This window comes from Zingiber officinale, chromosome 2B, assembly GCF_018446385.1.
Source record: "Zingiber officinale cultivar Zhangliang chromosome 2B, Zo_v1.1, whole genome shotgun sequence".
Lineage (NCBI taxonomy): Eukaryota > Viridiplantae > Streptophyta > Magnoliopsida > Zingiberales > Zingiberaceae > Zingiber > Zingiber officinale.
This window is the reverse complement of record NC_055989.1, coordinates 72,642,852-72,662,070: the sequence shown is the minus strand read 5'-3', so window position 1 is coordinate 72,662,070 and position 19,219 is coordinate 72,642,852. Positions and strand designations below refer to the sequence as shown.

Genomic DNA, 19,219 nt, shown 5'->3' with positions numbered 1-19,219 from the left:
AAAATGTGACAAAAAAAACATAAAGAAAAAATTGGAAAATATAAAAAATAAAATAAAAATTAAAAAAAGAAACGTAAAAAAATAAAAAACATAAAAATAGGAAAAAATTTTAAAAAAATTAAAAAATAAAAAATAGAAAAAATGTAAAAAAAATAATAAAAAAGTTTAAAAAGTAAAAAAAAACTTAAAAAAATAAAAAATAGAAAGAATTGTAAAAAATAAAAAAATAAAAAAATGTAAAAAATAAAAAATAAATAAAAATAAAGAAAAATGTAAAAAATAAAAAGTAAAAAAAACATAGAGTTTAAATAATAATAATAATAATAATAATAATAATATTATTATTATTATTATTATTATTATTATTATTATGTATGGTGGATTTTGTAACTAAGGGTAATATAGTAAAATATTAAACAAAGTTATTCATTAAAACCTTCAAACAAATAAATTTTTATTGCATTACCTAAGTTGAATCAAATAATATTTGATTATATTTTATTCCCCATAACTTTGAACCAAAAACACTCTAATTCTTTAGAAAGATCTTTTTTCTTGCTTCTGTTTCTTCTTTTTTTTCAGTGATTCTTATATGACGCTAAAGATAAAAACATAAATCTTTAATCAGGTTCTTCATCACTTTGATTTAATACTTTCATGTTCTGATGCTATGATACGATGAACTAGATCTTTGTTTATAGGATTGTAACGTCTCCGCCATGCACTTTCCACATGTGTACCTGCATTTACCTCCCTCCATATCCGTGGGACCGGCTCTAGGGGGGCCGCTGATGTGGCGGTTCCACATTTTTTTTGTTTATAGGATTGTTTTCTTTGTACAAATTTCTTTTGTTGTTAGAATTCAAGCAGTTAGGAGAAACAAATTCTTTTCATCCCTTTCTTAAACTCATTGAAACATGAATGATATGTGTCGTATGCATTGGTGCTTGGTATCAAACTTAAGTTTCCCTAAACAAATTTTAGGGCTTAAAATGGAAGGTGAAATTTAACTGAACGAGTCCTCACAACTATGGAAGGTGAAATTTTATGGACTCACCAGTCCATTTCACCATTCGAAACGATGCATGAGACCGAATTAAGCCGAAACATTAGTTTAAACCTGACAGTCGGCCCAATTGAAGCCCACTATTCGCCCACAGACCGGAGGCCTAATTAAGGCCCAACAAGCTAAGCAAGCGGGGCAGCGAGCGAAACCGAACCAGCTGGCCGGCGCACAATAGCCGCTGCCCCTTCCCTTCCCTTCCCTCCCCACCCCGTCGAACCAAATCCAATACTTCCGCTACGGCACACGCTCGCCATGCAATTTCCCTTCTTCGCACGTGCCGACTCGTCTCCTCCGCTTCTTATTCCTCCTCCTCCTCCTCCTCCTGCTCCTCCTCCTCCTTCTAGGCTGATCCTAGGGTTTCGCCGCGACGCCGCGACGTCGCCTCGCCTCGCCGCCCCATGGAGCCGCGTCGGCACCACTCCAAAAACGGCCTCTCCTACTCCAGCCTCTTCAACCTCGAGGTAACTGCCGCCGCTCCGTCCATTCCCTTTCCCTCCTCTTCGCTTGATCGTGCGGCTCGAGATTGCTTCCCGTCTTCTGAGGTTGATTTCTATTGGGGGATTTTTGTTGCTCTCGACTACTTAAACTTGATAGCATTGGGACTTGCAGTGGCAAACACTTTAGGATTCATCTCTTCCGCATGGTTTTAGGTTATCGGTATTGGTGTTGTGGCGGTATCACCAGCATCACGAGTAGTGTTATTATTGTTGAGTTGTCTAGTTTCTTCGTGTTTGTTTGGTTTTTGCTGCTTTTTTCGGTGATAAAAATTGTATTTTTTGTTCACTTAGCTGAGGGTGTCCTGATAGGTTTATTGCTTGTGGTGCATTGTTATTGATGTCCTTGGGTTTTCATGTAGCCATTGATGACCTTTCGTGTTCCACAAGGAGATGATGATTTCCACAGTTACGGGGATAGCAGTCAAGATGAGAACCGAAGTAGCCAAGGTTTTTCTCCTTCTATACTCTCTGCTTGTTCTTATTCTTATTTTTTTTTATTTACTGTTTGCAGTTGGAAAGATCATAGAACAAGTTCTCGACTCAGTTACTTGAATCCAGTGTCACACATTATTTTGATGTGATATTGGGTATTTCTAGTCAATCATGTTCTAATTCTTCGTTTTTGTACTCTGTTTTTAAATCAGACCAAGAGCACCTCTATGAGCAGTGCAATGGAGAAAGGTCACCAGGGATGATAAGGAGGAGACAGAGGCATGATATTCAGTTTGAGGATCTTCCAAGCTCAACCATGAGGAATGATACTGACAGCAATGATGAGATTGATGAAGATTATGAAAATGGAATAACAGAGGAGCAATACAGAGCCATGCTTAGTGAACACATGCAGAGATATAGGACAGTGATGCCTAAAGACTCATCGGCAGGGTTGGCTTCCACACGCATGGGAATGCCAGGTTCTAAGCGAAGTCATGGTAGTAAAAGAAGGAAGTTCAATTCTGAGCCTCTGGTTTCTGCTGAGGAACCAATAGTGCATGAGATGGAAATATCACCCGGATACTATGGAGCTGATTTTGAAGCTGATTATTATGTGGGTAATAGGAACACTTTGTCCATGGAGTCCAGTTATTTGGACATTGGTGAGGGCATCACATATCGAATTCCTCCCACTTATGATAAGCTTGTGAGTTCTCTGAACTTGCCAAACATTGCTGACATTATAGTCGAAGAGAACTTTCTTAAAGGCCCTTTAGATTTGAGGTCTCTAGCAGCCGTGATTTCTACCTATAAGAGGTTTGATAATTATGACCGAGGCGGATTGGGGGAGCCTCAACCACAATATGAATCTCTCCAGGCAAGGTTGAGTGGACTTCCATCTGGAAATTCAGACAAAAAATTCACACTTCAGATATGTGACATTGGTCTGAATGCATTCTCAATACCAGAAGGTGCAGCTGGTAGGATTCGGCGGCACATTATGTCAGATTCTGGTACTTTACAGGTTTATTATGTCAAAGTCTTGGAGAGAGGAGACACCTATGAGGTTATTTTTTGCCTAAGAAAATGATTATTAGTCTGGTGCACTCAGGTAAACAGGTTGCTTTTTCTTATTTTGAATAATCTTTTGTTTGATTATAGATTATTGAACGAAGTTTACCGAAGAAGCTAGTAGTGAAGAAAGATCCGTCTGAAATTGAGAAGGAAGAGATGGAGAAGATAGGGAAAGTTTGGGCTAATATGGTTAGAAGAGATATTCCAAAGCATCATAAGATATTTACAAGTTTCCACAAGAAACAACTTGCAGATGCTAAACGCTTTTCAGAGACTTGTCAGAGAGAGGTAATGTTTCCCTTGTTCTGCATCAACTTGTTTGTCATTTTCTTAATCATGAGATCTGTCCTCTTTTCTTCATTCCTGATTGAATGTACATAAAAATTTCAGGTAAAGTTGAAGGTCAGTAGGTCACTCAGATTTATGAGAAGTGCGGCAGTTCGCACTAGAAGGCTAGCCAGAGACATGTTGATATTCTGGAAAAAAGTAGATAAGGAACAGGTAATGTTGCTGATCTCTTCCTTGTTATAAGTATCTTTAGTGTGATCTTTGGTGAACATTTACCAGACTGGTTATGCTCTTCTTATCTTTTTCCCTTCTCCTTGTATGACTAACTATAGCTTGAACCTTGTTCTAACAAGTTAATTCATTAAATTGTCTTTTGAATAGTCATAAAGTTTTGATTGGTTTCTTGTTAAAATTTTCTTCACCTCTTTAAGTTTGAAAACTTATTGATATTGGTTTATATGGCATAGTTTGTGTAGATTTACGAGGTTTCATTAATTTTGTAAGTAAGAGATGTACTTTAAAAGATGTTGCATGTACTTTTTTGTTGTATATATATGCCATATTTTCACATCATCAGTCTTGAGTTCATGAACACTTGACAATTGGTGTTGCTAACCATGGCTAGTTATTTATTGTAACCTCCTAGAATTTGGGGCCAAGCCAGAACTGGTTGTAAATTTGATTAAATAACTATTAATTTTAGAGAGAGTTGGCTGTTGGATATTTTATCTTTTTTGTTCTTGGATTTGTTACTTTATATTTTTGTTATTAATAATTAGGATAGAGTTCCTTTGATTCAAGTTCCTAGAAGATCTGTTCTACTCTCCAATAAAATAAGGGGCAAAGATCTTTGGTTTTTCTTGAGAGTTGGAGTCTTTGCTGCTAGTCAGTACAAAGATAACTACTAGAATATTTTTTGGTTCATAGAATGTTTAATAGGGCAACTATTATTTTTTTTTACTTTTTACTCTATAAAGTTAGAATGTTATAACTAAAATCATGTAGCTGACACATGGTTTATTGATGGCGATCTATGTGCTAAGTAGTCTCAGTTGCCATTATTTTCTTTAGATTTTAATTTTTTTATGGCATGTAATGTTAGTTGTCCAAACTAGTGATCTTGTATTTGAGATGAGGGAACTCAATTTTGCTTTTAAGTTGTTAGGAAATACTACAACAACAATCAAGCCTTATGGGGTCGGCTATATGGATCCTTATATGCTATTGGACTCTATTCCCTATTATATCATCATCTATATTTAAATAAATCTTATCTTATTTTATTGTTACTAACCAAGTCTTTTTTGGTCTTTCACTTTTTTATTTGATTTGTGTATCTGTCACAGTTTCACATCACCTAACTGAGATATTTATTGATCGTTTAAGTACATGTTCATATCATCTTAAATGTATTTCTCGAAGTTTTCCCTCAATAAATGTAACTTTATCTTTCTCTCTAATGCTCTTTTTTCTTATTCTATCTATTCTCGTATGTCCATACATCCATCTTAACATCCTCATCTCTACAACTTTTATCTTCTGCTTATGTTCTCGAGTCATAGCTCAACATTCAATGCCATATAACATAGCAAGTCTTCTACTCATGTGCTCTCATTTCTTATTCTGCTAATGTACTAAACTGTCGTTTGTAGAATAAGTTTTAGAGATACTTTACGGTCACATACAACACTCAATGCTAACCTTCATTTCAATCATCTTGCTTATATTCTACGTAAGACATCTCTTTCAAATCCCTATATTGTTTTGCAAAAATAATTCTAAATACTTAAAATTCTCAGACAACTCTCCTATCTTAATAATTATTTCATTATGTCTGATATTGCTAAACTTAAATTCCACATATTCTATCTTTACTAAATCTAAAACATTTCACTTCTAGTGTTTCCTATAAATATTCTAGTTTAGCATTTACTTCTTCACGTGTCTCATTTACCAAAACAATATCATCTGCAAATAACATGCACCATAATACTATCTTTGGATGAGTTCGTTCATGATTAGTATAAAAAGATAGAGACTTAGAGTTGATCCTTGATGTAATTCTATCTTTATTGAAAATGTTTCACTTAATATGCCTGAAATCTTCACTTGATCGGTATATCCTCGTACATATCTTTAATTAGTTCAATATATGTTATGCAACACCTCTTTTTTTCTAGAATTTTCTATATACTTTCTCTTATAACTCTATCATAAGTTTTTTCTAAGTCAATAAATACCATGTGTAGATCTTGCTTTTGCTCCCAATATTTTTCAACTAGTTGCCTGATAAGATGTATAGTTTCTATTGTCGATCTTGTAAGCATTTACCTAAATTAATTTTTGGTCACCGTGGTCTCCTTAATCTTATTTGTATTACTCTTTCTCAAAGTTTCATGATATGACTCATTAGTTTAATTCCCTATAGTTTATACAATTTTATATGTCTCCCTTGTTCTTATATAAGGGAGCTTGAGTACTTATCCTCTGATCAAGTTTTTTTTCCTTTTAAATATCATGTTAAATAAATTTGTAAGTCATTTAATACATTTTTTCCTTAAACATTTTCATACCTTTATCGACATCATCTAGTCTAACGACTTTTCTATTTTGTATCCCATTTAAAGCTTGTAAACTTTTATACTCATTTAACCTACTTAAGTTAAGTTGACCACCTAAACCTGAAAATATATCTTCCACCGCACTTTTATTTTTCCATCATTTACTAATACTATATTGCATTTATCTTCAATATATCTTATTTGGATAAAATTTCTTGTTTTCCTCTCTCTCATTTCAGCTATTTTCTTTTTTCTTCCTTTTTATCCAATTTTTGATATAACTGTTCAAAAGTTTCATTTTTTTTCTTCATTTACTGCTTTATTAGCCTTTTCTTAGATATTATATATATATATTTAAATTTTTCTCATTCTTACAAATATATAATGTTTTATAGGTTATTTGTGGTTTCTTCACTTTCTGTTGTACTTTTTCATTCCATTACTATGATTCCTTATTTGGTGGTGCATGCCCCTTTGACTCACTGAGTACATTGTTGCTATTATTTTTTAACTTTGATATTATTTTATCTCTTGTTGTATTAGAGGCGTGCTCCTACCTTTTCCTTAACTATGTTTTGCTTCCTATCCTTTAACTTCTACCACGTAATTATAGGAGTTGTGTATATTTTTCTTCTATTAATATTGAGGCATATATCCAACACTACTAACCGATCTTGGGTAGTTAAGATTATCAAGGAATGACCTTGCAATCTTTATAAATCTTTTTATCCCTCTTCCTAACCATAAGAAAGTCAAATTGTGATTTATTATTCGACCAAGCGTTCTTTTTTCTTAAAAAACGTATTAGCTAGTATAAAGTTATATGCTATTGCAAAATCTAATATATTTTTCTCTTCTTTATTTCTTGTTCCAAACCCATAACTCTTATGTACCCTCTCATAATCTTCATTTTTTACTCTTACATGCTCTTTTAGATCACATATTAAACATTTCATTCAGTGGAATGTTTTGTAATACTTTATTTAGGCCATTCCAAAACCTCCATCTAATCCTACTTAGGTGTATATATACTAATTATGTTCATAGTTTCATTCGTCATTACTATCTTAAGAGTTATAATTCTATTCCCTTTCTAATTACTCCAACAATTTTATTCTTTAACGAACTATCTACAACAATATCTACTCAATTTCTTGTTTTACTTTTTCCTGCATACCATAACTTAAAACCTGAGTTTTCTATTATCTTTGCCTTCTCATTTTTTCTCTTGTACACACAAAATACTAATTCTTCTCTTAATCATCATGTCTACTATCTCAATTGCTTTACTAGTGTTCTGTTCCATGTTCCAAATCTTAGACTATTAGTTTTTTTATAATATTTATTCTTATCCAACCTATGGTGTGAGGATTTTTGCTTATTTAATACTATACCCAAGTTCTCATGGAGATGTAGCAGCCCTTGCCGATATGCTACAATTGGACCTTGCCACCCAAACTCTTGAATATTTAACACTATACCTAAATTCTGGAGATGTAGCGGTTCTTGTCGAAATGTTTGGACCTTGCAACGTGTTCCTTCCTAGTAACAACTCAGCATTAACATAATAGTGTAATGGATCCATTCATTGAACATTTGTTATAGTTCAATGCTATTGACAATCTAACACAACCCTTCTCCTTTATCCAGTCTTGGGACCGGCCATGACGGAGTAATTCATCATTGGCGGAGTTAAGTTGTTAGGAAATGATATTTAATACTATGTGATTTTTGATTCTCTGATAAATTATACTAGTTTTTCTTCATCTGTTTATTTTAATAAAGTAACATTCTGTCTTTTATGAACATATACTTCTATGAGGTTTGAAGTTAACTGAAATAATCTTTCTAGGCTGAATTAAGGAAGAAAGAAGAAAGAGATGCTGCTGAAGCTTTGAAGCGTGAGGAAGAACTTCGCGAAGCTAAGAGACAACAGCAGAGGCTTAACTTTCTCATATCACAGACTGAACTATACAGTCATTTCATGGGGAACAAGTCTTCGACACAACCTGCTGAAACTGCATCTGTTGAAGAAGAAGAAGAAGCTGAACCTCAAGAAGAAAAATCAACTATTTCTGATTTCGAACCAGGGGAGGAAGAGGATCCAGAGGAAGCTGAACTAAAAAAGGAAGCTCTCAGGGCTGCTAAACAGGCAGTCTCTCAGCAGAAAAAGATAACAAATGAATTTGACAATGCTTGTTTAAAACTTCGACAAGTTGACACTGGGGATCAAGCAAATGACTCTATTGCTACAGGGTCCAGTAACATAGACCTCCTGAACCCGTAAGTCACTCTCTAAGCACCAAGTATTTAGTGACCCAACATTTTTAAAAGATGTTTTGAACTCCAGCCTTTAATATTCTTGAGTTGATATCTTTTACTTTCTGGTGTCACATCAATAAAAACCTTATTTGCAGCTCTACAATGCCTGTATCATCAACAGTGCAAACACCAGATATGTTTAAAGGGCATCTTAAAGAATATCAGTTAAAGGGATTACAATGGCTAGTTAACTGTTATGAGCAGGTAATGCATATGTTTGAAGTGCTCTCTCTAAGATTATATTTATATTACTTGATTTTTCACTTGTATACAGGGTTTGAATGGAATTCTTGCTGATGAAATGGGGCTCGGAAAGACAATTCAAGCTATGGCCTTCTTAGCTCATTTAGCTGAGGTTTGTGACTGATTATGAGGTGTCTAAGCTATTTTGAATGCTATTCCAGATATCTGTTATTGAATTTGACAATGAACTTCTGGGATGATGGTAACCCAATGCTTATTAGTTATGACAAATTCTTTAATGACAAAGGATGATTAAGGTGACTAGTGAAGACATAGTACGACCTTGAATAAACCAACTTGCAAAAGGTTCCTTTTGCATAGAGGGACAGCCAAGACATGAAACATTCGGTTTTAGTTTAGGCATAAAAGGACATAGGCAAGATGTGAAGTGTTTGGTTTCCTACTTAAACAACAACAACCACAATGGCAAAAGTGAAAAAGAAAACTTAAGTTGGGTCGTGCAACAGGTTGAGCAAGACTAAATGAAACCTAAATGAGCAAGACTAAATGAAACCTAAATGTGTCTTGCTTAGTTTAGGCATTAAGGGACATAGTCAAGATGCGAAGTGGTTGGTTTCCTACTTAAACAACAACAACCACAATGACAAAAGTGAAACAGAAAACTTAAGTTGGTGCTTTAATATGTTGAGTCACGGTTACTGGTAAGTCGAGAGGGACAAAACAGCATTTAAGTTCCTTATTTGGTTCGGGGAGAGGTCGGGTCGTGCAACAGGTTGAGCAAGACTAAATGAAACCTAAATGTGCCTTGTTTGGTTCGTGAAAATGTTATACTCTGGTTTCACTTTTTAGAAACTAGATTTTGAGGATTTAAAATGAAAAACCAAACAAATATTAATCATTTATTTTTTTTACACCTTCATATTTATTAGAGGTTAATGGTGTCAAAATGCTAATGAAAAATATTTAAATTTTCAAGGAAAAATGAAAACTGATAACTGACACTATAGTAACTTTGCCACCTAATAAGCAAATACCATTTGTGGGTTAAACCTGTATTTTCCACCACCTTTATAATTTTTAACTTAAACACAGCCAAGCTTAATCTTTGGCTTGTTTGTCTTGGGTGGATAAAAAGGTGAGGATGAGACAAGGAGGGGTGCAAAAAAAATCAGAAAATTGTAAATGAGCGATCCAGACTCTGTCCAATTTTGTTTTCTTCATCTTCATCTGGTCAAGTTAAATGAGCCTTGAAGTTGTATTTCTTGCTTTTGTAGATTTGGTTCTCTTTTATATGGTTTTTCTGTTCGTCTATTAGATGTATTTAAAATACTATTTTTTTTCTCTAAAATTATTTTCAGATTCTTGAAATATACTTTAATTTCACATAGCTACATTCATTTCGTGTGTTTTGATATTTAACTGACATGTGATCAGGAAAAAAATATTTGGGGTCCTTTTCTGGTGGTTGCACCAGCCTCTGTCTTGAATAATTGGGCTGATGAAATCAGTAGGTTTTGCCCTGAATTTAGAACACTTCCATACTGGGGTGGAAATCAAGAGAGAGCAGTACTTAGGAAAAACATCAACGCAAAGCGTTTGTACAGAAAGTAAGTATGCCTTTGTTATTGCATACACATTTTTTTTCATGTCTAACCTTTCATCCTCCGACTTTGCATTGTGGAACCAATAATAACATATTTATCTTCAGGGAGGCAAGATTCCACATACTAATTACCAGTTACCAGTTGATTATAGCTGATGAAAGGTTTTTGCGGCGTTTGAAATGGCAGTATATGGTTTTAGATGAAGCTCAGGCAATAAAAAGTTCACATAGGTGATTTTTTATTTGTATACCTGATATTTCTTTTTTTGCTGGTCACTTATAGATTCTGTGTTTTTTAGTCATTATGTAGTTTTGTTCATGCTAGCATTCTTGCTGCAGTAGTATTTTTTTCTTGTGAAAACCCACCTATAAACTTGTTACATTTGCCTTCTGTAGTATTCGTTGGAAGACATTACTCAGCTTTAACTGTAGAAATCGCTTGCTTCTGACTGGGACACCTATACAGAATAACATGGCCGAGCTGTGGGCTCTTCTCCATTTTATCATGCCTACTTTATTTGACAGCCACGAACAATTTAATGAGTGGTTCTCTAAAGGGTATATTTTCATAGGATTATCATTCTTTTTAAAGCATTTTATTCTCCCTATTGTTTAATTTATGTTCTTTTTCAGCATCGAGAGCCATGCAGAGCATGGAGGCACCCTGAATGAGCATCAGCTCAACAGACTGGTACGTGCTTATTGTTACTTTCTATAAGTTAATTTGTCCAATAGCTCTATGTTTAATGGGAGGAAAAAGTGTAGGTTGCCAACATTCAGTCTCATTCTTTTTTTTTTTTCTGAGACATGCTTTCATAATAAATCAAAGTTTTTTTTTAAGTCATTCAAGATGTAATTTCTTATTGTCTATTGAGTTATTCTCCATTATCTATGAAGTTAATATGCTGGTTTATCAAGTAGTCCTAATCAGTAAAATTTATTTTCAAACTCATTTAATATATAATTCTCCACTGGTAAATTTACATGCTAACTTAAAATGTGAGATTTTCTCTAATATTTGATGTCTAGATTATTGGCTATGCTTCTTGGCAACTAGTTTTATGTTTGTTTTGCAGCATTATATCTCACTAGTTTTGTTAATCAGTTGTTTTACCAACTGATATATAATATATATACTATAGTTAATGTGTTTATCAAAATAAAAGATAATTGCAATTATGTCCTAATTGATTATGTTTAATACCATTTATCTTCAACTCTTCTTTCAATTTTTCAGTCAGATTTTGTCTTTAGTAATAACTCCTTAACTATTGTTTAGATATGTTTAAATAAGTTACTGCAAGTGGAAAGAAATAAGAACTAAAAACCAACGCTTTATCAATCATTCCTTAACTGTTATCTTGATAGACTTAATAAGTGAATGCAAGTGACAAAAACACATGATCTGAAAATTTAACAATTTGTTTCTGGCATATCTCACTAAATATTAAATAATATCAGATTTTTTATATATGACTCTTATATCATATGTATATAATTAATGAGTAATATTGATTAATTGATATAAATTATTAATAAACAATATTGGACTATTATCATATTGGATTGTTAGTATACACTTCCAAATTTAATTAATACTAATGCATTTATTCTGTTTTCTCAATATTGTTAGGTATCCAAAGTTATTACTTAATAATAAGTGTTAGCTATTATTATGGTTACTATTTTATTGCTTAATAATATAGTACGTTATATAAATTACATGTCTTCTCTACCTCTTCCTTCCTCAGGCTCCACCCCCACTCCACTCCACTGCGCATAAGCAGTTTTGCATCATTGCACCTGCCTCTCCTTCTGGACACTTTGAGTCTCAATGTCCCTTCTGTATTACCCACATGGCATCCTATTGCTTGAGCACATGGCAAATGGCAATTTTTTTTTTTATGTGCATCTTTTTTTTTGTGCATAGAAGCTGCTTATTGGTCAACTTCAGATGCATTTGGCATGATTTGGAAGTTTTTCATCAAATTCCTTGATGTTCTTAGTGGGTGTGCACTTTCTTGACAAATATCAGATCACTCTTCACCAATCTGATCCAACTCAGCTGATCCTGATTCTGATCAGCCAAAAGAAACTTCCTCTCTTCGGGCACCTTTTTACAGGGATAAAACCATGATGGTTTCTTTCCATAAGCAAAAAATATCTGGATAACCCATGATATGTGTATTTAGGTCAATTCTCACAAAATGATTCTGTCACATACTTTGTGAGGGTTGAAGATATTATTTTATCTACTCGTTATCTAAATTCAAAATAGATCATTCTATGTTCATCATATCTGGTTTTACCTTTTCTCCTTTCTCTATATAGCCATGTTGTGTAATCAATATGATTTTTATTTTTATTTCTTTAGCATGGAGTTTTGAAGCCTTTCATGTTGAGACGTGTAAAGAAAGATGTTATATCAGAGATGACAGGGAAGAAAGAAATCACAGTTCACTGTAACTTGAGTTCTCGACAGCAGGTCTTTTATCGTGCTATAAAAAACAAGATATCACTTGCTGAACTTTTTGATGGTAGCCATGGCCATCTGAATGAGAAGAAAATAAAGAACTTGATGAATATTGTTATGCAATTACGGAAGGTAAACTTTCCATCAAGTTCTGTCCAGTTGTATTTTTTTCTATTTGTGTTTTTCCTTTGTTACCCTGTGGTATATTCAGTACACCACACTACACTACACTGTAGATTTATAACTGAATTCTGGAACTGTGCATGTAATATGTCATTGCCTAATGATGAAGGACCTCTGAGTATGTTTTCCATTTTTTGGAATTGTAGGTGTGTAACCATCCAGAGTTGTTTGAACGTAATGAAGGAAGCTCATATTTTTGCTTTGCAGAGATACCAAATTCACTTCTTCCATCTCCATTTGGAGGAATCGATGTACATTATGCGGGAAACAGGAATCCCATATTGTATAAGGTGCTTTTTCATAGCTTTCTTTTTGGGGATTGTTAGGTCTTCATCCTTTTTCATGTTTAGATATTATGTTCTGTATTTTGCAAATTTCTCATCTTTAACTGGCATTTGTTTTTTTGTTCTTAAGGTGCCAAAACTGGTCCATCAAGAAATGCTCCATAATTCTGGAGCACCTGTTCCTTTTGCTCTACACTGTCTTAACCGTGGAAGTTTTGGCCGATTTTTTGATATATTTTCTCCAGATAGTGTTTATCATTCTGGAGTGTTACAACATAACCTCTTAAATGAGACTTCTGAACTTAGTGGAACTTTTGGGTTTACACGACTGCTGAATTTATCACCAGGTGAAGTTACCTTCTTAGCCAAGTGTTCACTACTCGAGCGGTTGTTGTTTTCTGTAATAAGGTGTGATAGGCAGTTGGTCGAGGAAATCTTAGACTTGTTTATGGAAAAAGAAGGCAATGATCTCGAAAGCACTCACCTGGATAAACAAAATATTCGAACTGTTGCACGGATGTTGTTGTTACCAGCAAAATCTGAATCAAGCTTACTTAGAAAAAGGTTTTCAACTGGTTCTATTGATGCTCCATATGAGGCTTTGGTTACTTCCCATCAAGATCGGTTTATAATGAATGCCAGGCTTTTGCGTGCTATATATGCATTTATTCCACGGGCCAGATCTCCACCTGTAAGTTTGACAGTCTCTCTTTTTTCTTTCAATATAAAGCAGATATCCATGTTTATTGTTGCTACTCTGTGTAATTTCTTTAATATTTTTTCTCTTCCACAGATACATGTTCAATGCTCTGACAGAAGCTTTGCCTACCAAATGACCGAGGAGCTTCATCACCCTTGGATGAAGAAATTGTTTGTTGGATTTGCTCGGACCTCTGAATTTAATGGTCCTAGAATGCCTATTCATTCTCACCCTTTGATAGAAGAGATTTCAGGGTCAAATGTCATTGAGCCCGTTTTTCAGCTCCCTTATAGGATTTTTGGTTCTTCTCCACCCGTGCGAAACTTTGATCCTGCTAAAATGCTTACGGTACTTGATTTTTATTTTCAGGAAAATTGGAATAATTGATGACTCATTGGATCTTTTTTGTAGAATGTCTTTTGGGCTTCCTTTCTTTTAGATATTTCAGCTAATACTGTTTAAGTTAGCCATTTGATATATATGTTGATATGCATAATCTTTTTCTAGGACTCTGGGAAACTTCAAACTCTGGACGTGCTATTGAAACGTCTGCGGGCTGAAAATCATCGTGTTCTTTTATTTGTGCAGATGACAAAAATGTTAAATATACTTGAGGTATTTATAGCCTCTTGTCTTCCTGATATATATATGCACTATTTCTTGGACCAAATTTACCTTTCTTTATGTTGTATATACTTTCTGCAAACCATTAGTGACTACTATTAGATTATAGAAATTGTCTTTTAAGTTCCCTGAAAGTAATTGCGAGATGAAATATAATTGTACTGGTCCTCATTTAGGTTGATTTTAATCATTCATTTAAATCACCGCTATTTTAACTTTCTGCTTACAACAATCCTGTTTTATTTGTAATGTTCTTTTCAATATCATATATAATTTTCTTCTAGAAGCTTCTGTCAATCCTGTTTACTTCATTTTTCACATAGTATCTTCTAGTTGACTCGAGGATATGCAAGGGATGCTGGTTTTTTTCATATTAAAGTTTTTTTCCTTGAGATACATGATTTGTTCTCGAGTAGCATGCTGTTTTAATAGCTGTCAATGAAGGGACAAGGATAGTTGACATTATCAAGATCAATGCTTCTATTACTACAAATGTGGTTTTGAATTGCAAAAATTTCTTTGCCTTTTTTTACTGATTATCAACTTATTTGGCATATGTACTAGGGATTAAGCTATGTAGGTTATTTAACTGAATGCCCTCAATGAAAGATGTTTTCAGGATGTTATAAACTTGCAATAACATTCCTTCAGCCTCTTGTTATCACAAACTTGTAACTTCTTATGAGGATGTTATCAAATATTTTCCAGGATTATATGAACTACAGGAAATACAAGTACTTCCGATTAGATGGATCATCTACTATTATGGACCGTCGTGACATGGTGAGGGATTTTCAGCGTAGGTATGTAATCCCTCTTCTAATAATGTGGCATGAGCATGCATTTAATCTTTACAGGTTCTCACTGTAAGATAAATTAATCTATATATAGCATACTACTTTCAAGGTTATTTCAAAAATAGCACATGCTTCAAATTTATTAAATTGTATTTGCTTGTGCAAACTTCGTTAATCTTCAAAATGACTTACCATAATGTTACTGGTGAAGGTGACTTTATACATGATGTATATATCATTATATTATGTGGCATGCGACATCAGCTAGAATTACCATAAATTCAAATCTTATATGTTTTTCTTGATGATATGTGGCATGCTATGCTAGCATTTCGGATATCATTATAATTTAGCTATACAATGTCAAATTATATAGTGATTGAATAACATTGGATTCATCACGTATATTATTTTTATTATTGGGAGATCTTAATTGAAACAAGTAATACAAATGAAGTAATTTAAACTTGTAGCTGGACATGAAATAATCTTTAAACTTAGTATATCAATAATTACTCATAGATATGATGATGAAGCTTATTACCACTTTGGTCTTGATTGTCATAGTACCCTTTCCTTGCAGGAATGATATATTTGTTTTTCTGCTGAGTACGAGGGCTGGAGGTCTTGGTATTAATCTAACTGCTGCTGATACTGTGATCTTCTATGAGAGTGACTGGAATCCAACATTGGACTTGCAAGCGATGGATAGGGCACATCGATTGGGACAAACAAAGGACGTAAGTAAATCAGCAAAATCTCCATTTTCATATTATCTGGAAATATTAGCTGTTAAGTGAAGATGATTGGTTGTGATTTTTTTTTTTCCTTCATTTTTCATTTAAAAATTGGAAATTGAAAGAGAATTGCAAAAAAAAATAATATATTTATCATGAAAAATTAGAAAAAAAGAGAATAGAAAATAATGGATCTATTTGTTAGAGACATGAAATCTATGCATCTGCTAAGAAATGAGACATGAGGATTCTGCATACTACCTTTTATTTTTTGGATAAATTATTTTTCATGTTTTCTTTTGTTTTCCATTCTGCTATGTAAAATGTTTTGCGTAGCTGAGGATTAGACATTTATGTTTTCTTGGCTAATGAACTTCTCTGTCCCTTCTGGAGCAAATTTAATGAACGCCGACTGGTTGAATTTTGAACATATCCTTGTAATGTTTATAGCAATTTGATGATAGAATGTAAATATTGTTGGGACTGAGCTATGTTCTTTGTCTTGGTAATTCATTCGGTCCCAGTTGCTACATTGCAACCTTGTGGTGTCCATTACTGAGGTGTTAACAAAATGCTTGCCTTGATTTGATTTCTCTACTCAGGTTTCTGTGTATAGATTGATTTGCAAAGAAACAGTCGACGAAAAAATTTTACAGAGAGCGAGCCAAAAGAATATGGTGCAGCAGTTGGTCATGACAGGTGGCCATGTTCAGGGTGATCCTCCGCCCGAGGATGTAGTTTCCTTTCTCCTTGACGATGCACAATTGGAGCAGAAGTTGAAAGAAGTACCGCCACAGATGGTACTTCCTTTTACTTTATTGTTTTCCTGTTAAAGAATCAACCTTCTCACATTATTTAAATGCAAATTTTTCGAAGTAAATCTCGCACCCAAATTTGGATAAGCATTTCTATAATCAGGTTATGTAATGTGGAAGAACCTATCTCCAGCTTATGAATTTTGTTGTAGATACGCATACATTTTGCACCTACTGATGGCTTTTGCCACCCTGATGTGCTTTCTGTATCTCTGACTATAGTTATCATTTTTCGTTGGCAGCCTAAGGAACGACAGAAGAAAAAACGATTGAAAGGGATAAGAGTAGACGCAGATGGTGATGTATCTCTGGAAGACTTGACAAATGGTGTTCCAGTGGAAAATGATTTGGGAAAAAGTACACATAACAGAAAGGTATCGTTCGGCTACCATGACTTCAATATTCTATGACATGCATCTCTAACTTTTGTGATGAATGATTAGAATTATTTATTTTCTGTGTTTATGTTTCATTTAAGTTCAATAAAATGATTCTTAGCTAAGATAGAAATGATGCAATTAGTTAATATCATAATCAGAATTCTATTTCATTTAATCATGGAGAATATGTTCAGAAAATTGATTTGCTGTTCTAACTTTGGTTTCGGTGGTTCCCTTGAATCCTTCACCCAGAGGAAATCGAGTTCCCAGAAGCATAATCCTTCAAAGCTGCAGAACACTCGTAAAACAGCAGGTTATGTAGCTGAACCTGATGAACGCAGTCCAAGTGGCTACGAGGAAGATCACCCTCCCGACCAGAGGCCAAAAAGAGCAAAAAGACCGACAAAGAGTGTTAATGAAAACCTTGAACCTGCTTACAACTCTGTAGCCAATACGGCAGTCGACTAGAACTCCTTCGAATACCAGCTGTCTTCTCACGACTATCATACTGGCAACTACAGCTGATTTACAGGAAGGCACACCACCTTAACCTTCACCAATTCCATCGTATCTAAACCTTCTCTCGTGGATTCTTTGGCAACCCAAGGTTTCTGAACTGTCATGCATCGAAAGTGCGGCACTGCCGCCTGCCGCGTGATCTAGCGCGCTCGAGCTTTATAGTGGAAAGAGATCCAATTACTTGTGCAAATTGTAGATAGTTTATCCTCAAATGCATCCAGGAGAGTTTTGATATGGGATTCAGCTGCCTACCAACTATCAGACTTTGACACTGAAAACTATTAGGAGCTTTTGGATCATGTTAAGTTGTTTTTTTTTTTTTCGATAATATATTCTTTTGTTGGAGAGATGAGATATCGTCTTTTGCTGGAAGAACTTTAAAGTGTTGCAAAATAAGATGCATTAAAGAACAGTGTAAATAAATTGTTGCAAGGCTTTTGTTTTTTGTTAACTGTGTAGTTTTGGGGCATGGCTCATGGAGCGAGTGGTAGACAAAAAGAGGTTTGGAGGTCCCTTTAATTTGTTAAAATTTAATATAATTTAATTTTATCTTATTTTTAAAAGTAATATTTTAAATAATAATAGGAGTTTTAATGCAATAATAAAGTTATTGTGTCTTGCTGATAAGATTATATATATAATAAATTATTAGATTGTATATAATAAATTTAATGTGATCCGAGTATTATTGCTATCGTAACGGTTTATAGAAAAGGGTTTGTCTTTAAAACATATATAAATTTCCACGTCGATTTAAAGTGGCAGAGCTATTTTTTAGTTTTTTTTTATATTAAAAATTCTGAGTCCCTTTCTATTGGAGCCTGCTCACCGGTTGAAATTCTAAGCAAGCACTCCACCGATTATTTTGGTGTATTTTTGAGGGTTTTAAAATTTTTTGGATTTTTTCACACTCCAAGGAGGACGGTAGTCACACTGGTCAGATCAAATCTTCTGTCCTTAATTTGGTTCTCTGTCCCATGTCCCCTTGCCAATTGGACACATCAAATTACATGAAAATGAAACATACTTAAACCAAACGCACATATATATTTTTTATATTTTATAAAATGCCCTAAATTTATTTCCACCATTAAATCTCCTGTTATCTGTTGCGGAAATCTCTCAAATTTATCCCTACTGCTGTCAACCTTAATTTCCAAATTCTCAATCGTTACTCCTTCGTCTTTGTGAGCAACGCCAGTGGCGATGATTCTCACCACACTGGGATGACGGTGGCATCATGAACACACACAGGTAAGTTGTATGAATGTACTTTAATATTTTTCTCATTTGATTCATGCAAACAAGTAAGAACTAATATTTTGTTGGTGCACTTGCGTGAGATATTTCGAACACAGCTTAATGTTCTGAATTATTTATGGTCATCGGCAGGAGCGCATTGGTAAGTGTTTAATGTTTGATTAAGAAAAGTTTGATTTTTCTTAATGGTACAAATCTACATATTTTTTATGCTTGTTTGTGTGAATGCCTTTAATTGCGTCTTGATTTAGAGGAGTTGAGAGTGTAAAACTAGATCTGACGGACTAATAAGCGGACTGGAAAACAAATCGTGATCATCAAAATTGAGCAAGAGAAGAAAGAAGAGTAAATCAGTTTGGAAATGATGAGTCATTTTATTTCAATTCATGTTTTTGAT

At 34.0% G+C, this 19,219-nt stretch overlaps 1 protein-coding gene across 1 annotated transcript; it reads left to right on the top strand.

Annotated features, from left to right (window-relative positions):
* Positions 1–1,256: 1,256 nt before the first annotated feature.
* On the top strand, positions 1,257–18,013 carry LOC122045866 (chromatin-remodeling ATPase INO80-like). Its single transcript, XM_042606269.1, has 22 exons — positions 1,257–1,527; positions 1,923–2,010; positions 2,208–3,064; positions 3,160–3,360; positions 3,463–3,573; positions 7,774–8,204; positions 8,339–8,447; positions 8,518–8,598; positions 9,882–10,054; positions 10,156–10,281; positions 10,447–10,608; positions 10,684–10,741; positions 12,425–12,655; positions 12,853–12,996; positions 13,121–13,681; positions 13,784–14,038; positions 14,198–14,305; positions 15,023–15,117; positions 15,695–15,851; positions 16,451–16,648; positions 16,906–17,037; positions 17,296–18,013. Exons 1-22 carry the CDS (start codon positions 1,465–1,467, stop codon positions 17,509–17,511), a joined length of 4,557 nt encoding a protein of 1,518 aa, XP_042462203.1. The 5' UTR covers positions 1,257–1,464; the 3' UTR covers positions 17,512–18,013.
* Positions 18,014–19,219: the final 1,206 nt, after the last annotated feature.

What these genes read in the sequence shown, in the direction of transcription:
- LOC122045866 (XM_042606269.1), top strand. Translation starts at nt 1,465, where the DNA reads ATGGAGCCGCGTCGGCACCACTCCAAAAACGGCCTCTCCTACTCCAGC. An exon ending in CCAGCCTCTTCAACCTCGAG is followed by an intron (nt 1,528 to 1,922) that starts GTAACTGCCGCC and finishes GTTTTCATGTAG; the next exon opens with CCATTGATGACCTTTCGTGT. An exon ending in GATTGGGACAAACAAAGGAC is followed by an intron (nt 15,852 to 16,450) that starts GTAAGTAAATCA and finishes TTCTCTACTCAG; the next exon opens with GTTTCTGTGTATAGATTGAT.